Source organism: Hippoglossus stenolepis, chromosome 12 (assembly GCF_022539355.2).
Source record: "Hippoglossus stenolepis isolate QCI-W04-F060 chromosome 12, HSTE1.2, whole genome shotgun sequence".
Lineage (NCBI taxonomy): Eukaryota > Metazoa > Chordata > Actinopteri > Pleuronectiformes > Pleuronectidae > Hippoglossus > Hippoglossus stenolepis.
Genome location: NC_061494.1, coordinates 19,593,643 through 19,605,978, shown reverse-complemented (window position 1 = coordinate 19,605,978; position 12,336 = coordinate 19,593,643). Strand labels below are relative to the sequence as shown.

Below are 12,336 nucleotides of genomic sequence, written 5' to 3'. Positions count from 1 at the left end.
CCACCCTCTCCCTCTAATAGAAAGCTCACATTTCCCTGTTCTCCCATACGGACACTAAATAGATGCTCCTCTTTTCTTTTTTCTTTTTTTCACTGTCCATCTCCTCTCTGTTCCCACTGTGCGTCACAGTGAGCTCTGCCCTGTCCTCCCTTTCCTCTGGTCTAATTAATCTCTGTGTGATTGTACACGCCCCTTTCTCTTTTTAATACAATTTGTTCTCATGAATCAGGTTGGAAATATAACAAATGTACATGACAAGATCTATTTGATTTAACAGTTACAAAGTATTACAAAGTGCACACACGCACACACACACACACACACACACACACACACACACACACACACACACTAATGCATCCTTTTTCCTGATTAGCTTTGCCACTGACACAGAGGTGTTGCACGTACAGAAAGAGATGCTACACAATGTCCAGGAGTGAATCTCAGGCTGAGCGAGTTCACTGGCATCAAACGCACGCATCATGAAGTGATGCTCGCCGGTTGTCTCTTCAGAATGCAATAGTAATATTGGCAGCACATTGAGATGCAGTGCAGCTCCTGCTCAGATGCAGAGCAGGGATAGTAAATCTTTTAAAGGCGGTCTGCCCTGCAGCTGTGTGCAGACAGAGCACAGCCAACAGAGGGTGCTGTCACACTTCACAGGCCAGAGAGAGGGAGATGAGAAAAGAGATGATGCAGAGAAAAGAACAGAATAGAAGACAGGAAATGGTTTTTTCACAGTTAAAGCTCCTATAAACTTTTATATTCCCACCTGCTGCTTTACCCTCCAGCTTTACTGCACTGGCAATAAAATCCCAATCACAAACATAATTACTTCTCCCGGCAAACTTTCACAAATCACTACGAGGACGACATTTAAGATTGTTTTTTCTTTCCGGTTGACGGAGCTGCACATCTGTATTATGGGATATTCTTCTTGTTTATTTCAATAGTGATGGTGACAGGAGCATCCTTTTTTTCTCACTGTGTCTAAATCTCTTTAACAGAACAGTTGACGCTTAAAAACGAGATTAGCAGTTGTTGAATAGCGGAACAGTTTCCTTCAATCCAATCAAGCTGCACCAAATTTCACTCACTCATAGATATCAGTTCTCCAAATGTGCCTGGTCCTTCCACCAGGTTTTGTGGAAATTCGTTTTTTGTGTGATCTTGCTGACAAACAAACACACAGGGGTGACCTTGACGGAGGTAGCAAGAATAGCAAACAATCAAGACGTCTGGGAATGTGAACGGCTTCAAATGGTGTTTAAAAGTTTGAAAATGCGTCTCTGACGTACATTAATCGCTAAAGTTTCACATGTGTGGTTCTAAGAGGATTCAAATCCAAACACATTCATCTCTAATGTGTGTTTGTTGCAGTCAGAGCCTCTCAGGGATCTACAGTATACGAGCTGTTGATCACTTCTCTGAAGTCGCTTAATTGGTTGATTGTCAGAATGTGTGATCGGCTCCGTCTCTACCTGCTGTGACTTCCTCTGAACTCTCTGAAAATCGTCTCTGTGTGTGTCTTTGAGGTTTCATCCCTGAGGAGACACTGCAGGGTCACAGCAGCAGCATGAAAACACCAGAGGATATTAAACACAGTTCAGTCAGACAACTCACCTTTGAAAGGTTTATTGCAGGAGCAGAACGTAGGTTCCCCAGATAAGATTACATTGATATAATGGGGGAGTGTTGACCAAATATCTCTAGTAGCACCCCTGTCAGAGCCTATAGGGGGGGGTGCTGGGGTGATTGAGGGGCAGTGACACTGACGTATAGGGCAGCGGAGGCATTGACAAGCAATGGGAGAGATGGGAAATAAACACACCAACAAACTGGGAGGTTGTAGAGGATTGTGGAGAGGGAGGCATATCACGTGATTTTTCACAAACGAACATGAAGGGAGTCTTTTTCCTGCACCTGTGGCGTATTGACAGTTTGCTTCGTGATTCAGGTCATTTCACTGTCGGTCTTCAGGCATCAGCTCCAGCTCAGTAAAAGGTCAAGCTGCCGCTGCTTCTCTCTGGCCAGTGTCAGATAACACTGGTACAGAAGCCAGGCAGCTTGTGGATGTTTTTTCTTTTTACATCCTGCTGCACAGTGAGATACGAGCTGAGACATTTCCAGACCTCTGTGATGAACCACACATCAGCTGATGAATGGCATCTGTTTACACTGTGTGCCAACTCGTTTAATAGCGGAGAAGCTTCATAAGGAAATTATTATTCTGTTCTATTCAAGACATGTTGAGCTGAAGAGTTTCTCCATAAGAGATGCAGAGGAGATGCTCACACAGATACTGACACTACACGGTTAAATCCCTCTTCAGCACTTCAGGACAAGTACAGCACGATCACACTCAAACACACTTCGGTTATAATTTCTCTTTCTGAAACACACACACACACACACACACACACACACACACACACACACACACACACACACACACACACACACACTGAGTCTAATGAGTCTCAGCTAATTGCAAAATTAGTTCATCGCATGAAAAAGTATGAGCGGCTTCCAGACAATTACCACCATCAATCACCATGTGGTTCCTGTGTGTCTGTGTGTGTGTGTGTGTGTGTGTGTGTGTGTGTGTGTGTGTGTGTGTGTGTGTGTGTGTGTGTGTGTGTGTGTGTTTGTGTGTTTGTGTGCGTGATGCCAGCCAATTACAGTAAATGAGACGAAGGAGATTAAAAGCTCACATACAGGAAACTGAGGGCCATCATGCTTCAAACAGAGAGACGCTCATTATCACGGCACATGTAACACACACCTGCACAAAAGTTCATGCAGAGACACGTTCAACTTTCCTCTGTTTGTAGTTTCTCACACGAGGCAACAGCTCCCTCTGCTGCTCATTGTGTCAAATGAGCAGCCCCCATACAGCCGTTTCACTGAGCTGCTGGGACGACGTGTTGAGGAACAACAAGAGACACCATAGTAAAGGGATTCATTGCTGGTTGTGTCCAACTGGCTGGACTGGGAGGGGATTCGATGACATCAAGATGACTGACAAGCAGCGTGACTTGACGGACAGAGAGGAAATAATTAGATTAAATCTTCAACATCACACACAGCAGAGCAGACACCTTTCATTACAGCCAGAGGCTTTAAATCCAGTTGCTGTTGCATTAAAGTGGAGCTGAACTTGAGCCAAACTGTCAAACAGGAAGCCAAATACCCCGACCCGTCACTTTAATGGGTACCCAGTATCCCACACAATGATGTGAGTAGATGACTGATGACAGCAAGCTCGTGGCCAAAGGCTTCCAAAGGGACCACTTCTAATCTGATGCAATTTGCCGCAGCTCCCACAGAAACCTCTCTCCCTGTCGGAGTTTCTGCTGAAGATCCATGAAACCTGTGAATGCAGCGAAAAATACTGCTTCCTGTCACTGACACAGAGTGAATTCCTCTCTAATTGGTATAAAAACAGCCTTAATTAACCAATCACACTCGTCTGTGACAAATAATCACAGTCATAGTCTACACTTCTCTGGAGTTTTATAGCCACTAAAACAGAGAAGTCTAGAAACGTCTTTGACGTAGACACCGCAGATCTCTACCGTCATCGCGTAGCCTTCGCTGATTCGTCAGACTCCTATCACATGATCCCCTTCTGGAGGAAAACAACTGGCTTTAACCTCGTCTAACAATGGAGAACACATCATACATTAAAAGCGTTTCCGACCCTGTGGTCTGTTGGGCAGTTAAATTCTATATTTTACAACAATACAACTGCTTCCATGGGTACGAGATGAGCTGTTAGTGGAGCTAATTCCTGCATCTGCACACCAACACACGCAAGTTCTGTGTATGTGAGTGGTCACGTGATGTGTCTGTCAGGCTTGTTCGTGTGGATGGGGAAAGGAAATGTATTGACGTAGCCTGAAGAGTTATTAATGACAAAAATCCTCCTGAGTTTCCTCACTTGAACTGAGAGTCAGCAGCAGCTCAGATCTCAACATGAGCTTTGCCGGCTGAGAAATAAATATCTGTCAACTCGTAAATAAAAGGAGAACAAGAGTCTGTCCAGCTTTAACTGACACAAGTCGGATGAGTGGTGGAGACAAAGGGTCTGTACAGGATAACTGAGCGTGAGGAGCAGCTCACAGAGCTTTGTTCAGCTCGGAGGAAATGCCCACAGGAGCATTAATGAGGCTCCGGTCTCTTCGTGGAGGATTCACCATTTATCAGAGGGATTTGTTGGGATTAAATTGACGACTGGAAATCTTTGAAGATCAACCGATGTGTAACTGAGTTTAACTTCCCTCGAAACTCAACTGTGTAAACCTGACATTACTGTGGAAATACCCTTTGGGTTAAATAAGGAACTGTTTCTTAGTACATCTCACTCTCCATCTAAACCTAGAGAACAAGCAACAGGAGTGAATCTTTTTTAAATCATATTACATAGAGTCCATACCCAACAGTTTCCTAATTAAACCACATTTAAATTATTTATCCAGATTTGTTTTGATCTGCACCAAATTGCAGGCATCAGTCCCCTAAACCTGCCTGATTATTTAAATCATCAAATCTTTTCTCCCAATGTTACAGAAAAGTGAAACCAAAAAATTAAATATCAAAGATGGATCTCAAAACCTAAGCAGCAAAAACTAAATCTATCTGTAGGCTCCACATGTTAAAGCTCAGCTCCAACAACCTGAGGGGAGATAAAAAATAGAAACCTCTTTGTGCAGCTCAAGGAGAAAAAGCCTCAGAGTCTTATATAGTTTGACGAATGTTACTTCAGACTTACGTCTATACATCGGTCACCATGAAATTGAAAATGCAAAGAGCGTGGGGAGCCGGCTCCACTTTGAGCTGCCAAACCTTCAAATGTTACCGTCTCTCATGCAGAGTCAGCCTCCGTGTGTCTGCCCGTCCGTCAGCTGCTGCCTCATCTACCTCCATCTTAAAGGCAGTGAGCACACTTTGTATCCAACACAACACAAACTTCAATTTAATATTAACCACAGCGCAAAATGCACATCAGAAACCAAGCATGTAAATCATAGCTTGTCATTAGTCAAAGTGCAGAGCAGAGGTTTACATAACATACATCCATAGAGTCATTAATCAGATTCTTAAGGGTATTAAATCCACTTAGATGCACTTATGTAGTTTGAGAAATGCAACCGCTGTGACCTCAGTGCACAAGAGCTGAAATGTGTCAGTCAGCGATAATCATTGTTCCAAGAAAGCTGCACATTATGTTTTTATTTGTTGATGCTTAAATAATTCACACTCCCCATTTACCCCTGATCCAGGGTCCATGAAGCTATAGTGACTGGGGTAAAAATGAGCATGTGTGCGTTTTAAGTGAGTGTGTTTTGTGTGTGTGTGTGTGTGTGTGTGTGTGTGTGTGTGTGTGTGTGTGTGTGTGTGTGTGTGTGTGTGTGTGTGTGTGTGTGTGTGTGTGTCTGCAGGAAGAAGGACTGGCTGATTCATCATCCTTTTGCAGACGTGCTTAGAAAGCAGCTCCCTGGACGTGGCTCTGTTCCCCTCCAGCATCAAATATTCAACACACACCTATTTCCAGTCGTTTCCCCGACGCTTCATCTCTACACTCATGCAGCAGCCCTCTGTAAAATGCTGATAGCGTTCACCTGCAAGCTGCAAGTCTGCTGAGGACCTTCTAACTCCTCTGTTATAGAAAACAAAGTGCAGCACTGACGCCTTGCATGCATTAATTTCTGAGGTTGTGCACAACCGACGCACCAAACAGACGCAGGATATGTGAGGCAGCCATGATGCGTCCAGCTGGAATACTTCCTGTACTGCTTTTTTCACTTTATAAAATTATAAAATTATAAAATGTAAGAAATGAGAATTGCAATCACAACTTCCTAGAGCTCAAGGTAATAAATTCAAACAACAAATTTTTGGGGTTTAACCACCAGTTCATTATCAATCGTGTTAAACAGAAAGAAGCTGAAAACACGGAAAATACTGGGACCAGCAAATTTCACATCATCAAAATTGCCTATAAAACATTGTTATTCCAGCGTAAAGTAGTTTTCTGCTAATTTATCCATATATTAAACATGTAATTTTCTTTTTTTTGATGTTTTAGTTGAATTTATGTTCACATTTTACAAAACAACCAAACAATTTAACCTCTACAGCTTATTCCAATTTATTGAATTCCATTTCAGTTGTCCCTACCTTTAATTCAAAGGATTTAATATTTCATCACATACAAAGTTGCATGTCTTGAATATTCATGTTTTAGAGAAACGACTCAGAGCAAAAACATTTTCGAGCCCTGCTCTTTGTCTCAGCCTTCTTCCATCTGTCTCTCAGACCTCAGCTCCATATTATTCAGAACTTACGTGTTCTAGTTTGTCCTTCCTGCGGAGCCAGATGCCGGCTGAGTATTCCTGCTGCTGCACTGCTGTTATTACCGAGCTGCCCGCGATCCCGGGAGCCGCGATGCCGAAAGCTAACCCCTGACCCCTCAGGTCCTGGCCGCCCATGGGCCCGCGGCTCCCTCGCAGTTCCATGTAACTAGATAGTCGGATGGGCGGATCTCTTTCAGTCGTGATGAAGAAACTGGTTATGTTATTAATCTCTTGTTGATAGCAGAAGAAAACTCTTCTCTCTTCGGAGGCATCGTGTAAAGTTAGTGTCACTGCACCTTTTCCTGAAAGCTGTGAAAAATCAACGAAATCAATAATCCAGTAATGGGTGGTGTTTTTCTTCTCGAGCAGTTTGCGGCAACCATCCAGCTCCAAGATGATGAGAGCAGAAAAAAATATGATCCTTGTCCTCGCCTTGTTTTATCACCAATTTACTTAAAGACACAAGATCTTAGTTTGAAGCTTTACCTTCCACAAATGAAATGAGAAGTGGCTTTCTCTGACATCCCACCCCTGTGCTCGTAAAGTGGAGGCATCCCTGTCTTCACCACTTTTGGTAAACGTCCACAGGCTGTTGAAAATTCTCCTCCATGAAAACAGGGCTTCACCTTCTCATGACAGCTGATCACAGACCTGTTAGGCTCAGGGACTCAGACCATTCTGATCTGGGCTTCCACCGCTTCAGGCATCCCCAGTGTGTGTGTGTGTGTGTGTGTGTGTGTGTGTGTGTGAGGAAGAGGAGGAGAGAGGAGAAGAGAGGAGAAGGGAGGGCTGGAGAAACTCCAAGAAAGAGATAGAATAAGAGAGGGGACAGAGGCAGGTGATGCAGACGATGGAGAGAAAGGAAAGTCCCTCCTGTGAGGCACCAGTGCGTCCTGATGACACTCTCATATCTGCATCCCTCCTTTAATTCCATTCATTCTGTTTCTCCTTCACTTTCCTCTTCACAGCTTCGTAACTCTTTTTCCTCGACTCTCATATTTGTTGCTGACCCCTCTCTCACAAGTATTTATCACCTTTCTTCTCCCGGTACATGTTCCAACTCTCTTTCTCTTGAACACGTGTTTGCTGCCTGGACGTAAAGACTTTTTTCTGGGAGTTTCCAGCGACTTTTTCTTAACTCCAAAAGTTTTCCTCCTCTTTTACTTCTTGCTCTCCCCTTTGACTCGATGGACAGGGTGGCAACACATCCGCACCTCGGACTGCACGTACAGATACACACACACACACACACACACACACACACACACACACACACACACACACACACACACACACACACACACACACACACACACACACACACACACACACACACTTTGGCACATCACAGCAGAGTGGTGCAGTGAGGCTGCAGCAGCTCTCCTTCTGTTCTTTGGCTTGGCTCCGTGTGCCAGAGAAGCAACAGAGCTTAAAACCTTTAATTAGCTTATAGATGGCATATGGGCAAACCCATACAGGCTGCATGCACACACACACCACACACACACACACACACACAGGCTGCATGCGTGCACACACACACACACACACACACTAATATCTAAATGTTGAAATCATTAGTGGCAAAAAGCCAAAGCACCTCAAGTCCTTGAAATGGAAACAATCCATTTTAATTGCATGCTTTCACTCACAGGGACTGCTGTTGAAATACTTTACCCTCATACCACTGCAAGGATCAACTCAGCTTATTATATGAAAAAATATAAGTGGTGTCCAATTATATGAAAGAAATATAAGGGAACTGGAGCTACCACTTCACGGTTCAATGTTTCCTGCCACATCCAGTTGCAGGAAACCTGGTCAGGCACGGTCCCCTTCTGCTCCTGAGATAAAGTGTTGAATGATGACCAGAGGAGGGATTTTGCAGAATATCATGATGTCGTTTTGGACATAAAATGTAATCGCTTCATCTTTTTAATCCAATGAAACATTTGACTGAAAATTTGTTACAACCATCACATTATTTCTTGAGTTATGGCAATAACTCAAGATATAACTCCTTGACCTTTGACCTTTTGCAACCAAATTTTCATCAGTTGTTTCTTAAATCCAAGAGAAAGTGGGAGAGATTCCTTCAAGGTGTTCCTGAGATATCGTGTGTATGAGGTGTTCACATTGACAATTCATCCATCAACACTATCATTACTGGCACGGTGGAAAAAGTACATTTCTGTATTTCCTTAAATTACATAATTTGTCATCCAGAAACACACAAATTGTTTGTCAGCAGGATTACACAAAAACAAGTGAACGGCTTTTCAAGAAACTTAGTGGAAGGATGGGACAAGAGAGAATCTGTTTAATTATGGCACAGATCACTTCTTTTTTATTTTGCGATGTTTGATTTGACCATTTTACAGGTTTCCCAGGGAATGATTATAATTAGGGGACTGATGCCTGTGTGCAATTTGGTGCGGTGAACTTAAGGGGACTCATGGACCTTGAGATATTCACTCTTCTCATCATCAGGGTGATAATCAGGTAATATTGTGTGGATGGATAAAGGGTTTTCAATTTTGAAAGAGAACACACAGCAGCATCAGATGTGTATCCAATTAAGTCATGTCTCAGTAGTGCAGATAACTAGTTGGGTAGTAAGTGCACAAGTGTTTGTTGCACATTTTGTTGTGTTTGTTATTAAGCAAACTGAAAGAAATTGTATCTTATGATTCCTCAGTAAAAGTTTAGTGATCCTAAGAATCACAGTGTGACCAAACGTAAACGATTCTGCAGCTGAATCTGAAACTTAACACAAACTGAGACACATTTGACAAAGTCATAGTTCTGGATATATCCCTCTGACATCTTTGTCAGTCTTACTCAGCTCATTTATCTGTTCACAGAGACAAACAATCCATATTACAGTTAGTGTCGTGTTCTCTAATGATTTAAAGTAGGAGGTGATTTTTTTTTATCCCGTCTCAATTACGCTGAGTCATGCACATTTGTGATTAAGCTTTCATATAAAATAATAAACAAGATCTACGTCCTTCTGCAGAAATCGTTTCCCTCTGATTCAGTCCAATCCCATTTCTCCGAGCTGGCAGAGCGCACTGTATCAGTGACCAGCAGAGGAAACACACACTGAATACTGAACACCGAGGTTAATCAGGGAAGTTAAACTGAACACGAGCCAACTCAAGCCACAACAACACAGCCACTTTAAAAGGCTCCTTGGCTCAAAACACGGACAAATGCAGTACACTGTGTGGCCGACTTTAAAGGTGTGTCACGGAGGAAGAGCTTTGTGTGAACCAGATTGCAAGATAAGATGATAGACACTTTAAAAACATTGCTCACTCTGCCGAAGCACTGCACCTCAGTGCGTCACAATGTAAAGCACCACAGGGACCGGTTTGTCCATGACTACCCGAGGAGATACAGCACAGCCAGACGCAGCAGAGCAGAAGTTCCTGAGGCTGAGAAGTGGTTATGAAACTATAATTTCGGTGCTTGTGACACAAGGGGCAGCGGGGAGCAGTTGGTTCACTCGCATGTAATGAAAACAATCAATAACATTGTCCCACGGAGATGTGACTTGTTTTTGTTGACTTCCTGTGAAGTGAGCGCAGTGCCAGTTTTAATCAGAGTACGTGTTCTGCACTGCATCAATTTACAGTATCAAACGCAGGTAGCTGTATATTTATAAAAAACAAATTCCTATTACTATAGATAATGTGATTACAACATTACAAAGACAAGAAAGCTTTTAGTATGTTACGTTGCATTTGTTCAGTTACCTTAGAAGCAACATCTTGCAACTCTCGTGAGTTTTTCATTTTTAACTTGTAAAGCACCTTGTAACTGTGTTTAAAAGGGTGCTATATGAATAAAGTTATATCATTATATTAGATATACTTTATTATTATTATCATTATTATTAAAGGAGCAGTGGTGGATCTAGGATTTTTCTGAATTAGGGGGTCACAAAGGGGCCACAATTTACACTGAATTTACACGGGAAGTAATCAAATATTCAACTTAAGTAAACTATCACATTAACTTTTAACTTTTCTTTTAATGTAAGTTTATTACATTAAAATATGATTAAAATCTTTAAAGCATACAGGGGCTTGAGTCCCCCGGCAGCGGCGGCAGGTTCATTTCAGTCATGGTCCTTCCTCACTCTCTGTCCCCAGTTCACACTCACTGGGTGAAATGCCCCAAAAATATATTTGAAAATTAAAAAACAACGTGAACATGTAACTCAATTCATAGACAAAATATAGATAAGTAGAACGTACAGATATTTGCTGATATTCATTATGTACTACTGTAATCTATAAATAACCCTACCCTATAAGTACTGATACATGAAAAATAGTACAGTAACAAAGTAAATGTACTTTGTTAAATCCCACCACTCACTGACTTCTAGAAGACAGTCAGATTTACTCATTGCATTAACAGTGAAGTACATTTCAAAGATCTCCTCCAAGTCTATTGGAAAAAAAACACTCTCTCCTGCTTTTATGACTTGAAACTGCTCAGGGCTTCCTCCTCCCATCGTTTGAATTATAAAGCTTCTATCTGCACAAACAACAATTGAAGTTTATGTCTGTGCTATTTAAAACAAAGCCACTGCATTGTATGAATGTAATAACTCAGCAAGCCCTGTTAAATAATGGATGAGGCTTTAGTCCCAAAGCTGTAAAGTACTCACTGAAATCAAGCTGACAGAACGAACGATCACGTACAGTGAATCCATTTGCTGCCCCTGAAGTTTATGGCATACGAATGCGCATTGTACTAAAGCACAACCCTGTGATGATGGCCCCGGATGCTTCAATGACCTTTCCTTTACATTACTCAGCCAACTATGTCTCAGCCAAAATCAATACCCCCAACCCCCACCCCTTTAAACCATCAACAGCCCACCTTACCTCCATCACTCTGCTCAGCTCCCACACGCCTGCAGACCAGCGATTCAGTCTCATGGAAAAGAAGTATGCAAACGGTTTAATTCCAGCTTGAAGAGACCATTAAATACTGTAATCCAGTGCAGGTTGGTCCCGTGATAAGACTGATTAAGGAAAGGTTAATGGACTCTGTGTCTTGCCGAGCGTGAGGATTAAACATTTCCGAGGCCCCTCTGGAGGAAACCGCCAAGTACAGTCTAAAAAGTAATAATTTGTTGTGGCAAGGCTAATCTTTTCAAATGAACCCAAAGCACAGAATGTCACAGACCTTCCTCTCCTGCAGTTTCTGTCTTTCTGTCTCGTCCCGTCTCTCAATCACTGTCTTCACTGACACGTCCTCTCTTGTCCAGTCAGTGCAGAGGAAATGTGACCCATTCATTTTGACTTCAACCCACACAACACATCATGCGTCACCAAAATTGTGTTGCTGTATTGTGTCGTATTGTATTTTTCAATCCTCACAATCTTTCTTCCATCTTAAGACGCAGTTGTAGCAGTGCTGGAGACATATCGGAGTCAACTCCAGCACCTTGTTTCCTCCATGACACACTTCCTCTTTAATTATTTACTCCGACTCTCTCCTCATCGCCTTTGCTGTCTCAGGCAGCATCTCCAGCAGCAGTAATAAGCTCACGCTGCACAGTTTTCACAGGAAGTTCACGCTAATTAGACAGCTTCCTCTGAGCTGTGAGGTTTGTGTGAACCCCTCTCTGCTATTAATATTTGAAATGAATTGCAACATGCATGAAGGCTTCTTCACTAATAACAAAAGAAATGACTTTATCTGGAACATTTTCGGGGGAAATGGTAGATATGTTTCAAAATATAAGTTATTGCACATGTTTAGAATATGTGAGCGTCTGCTGGTTAAGTGATTGAAACATTCTGAAGGGTCTTTGAGTTATAGAGTTATAATGACTTTAATAAACCTGTATCTGTTCAGACAGTTTATGGTTTTGCACAGTGAGTGAAGTTTTCAAAGTTTAAAAGTTTAAAAAAGCACATGCAGTGTAGGAGAGAAACCAGCAGAGGGCGGT

General features: G+C 42.3%; 1 protein-coding gene across 1 annotated transcript in view; it reads right to left on the bottom strand.

Annotated features, from left to right (window-relative positions):
• Positions 1–6,521, bottom strand: part of LOC118119351 (inactive phospholipase D5) — a 44,833-nt gene extending 38,312 nt beyond the window's left edge. The window contains exon 1 of the mRNA XM_035173240.2: positions 6,351–6,521. Within this exon, the coding sequence (XP_035029131.1) occupies positions 6,351–6,521 (171 nt within the window). The remainder of the gene's footprint in view (positions 1–6,350) is intronic.
• Positions 6,522–12,336: the final 5,815 nt, after the last annotated feature.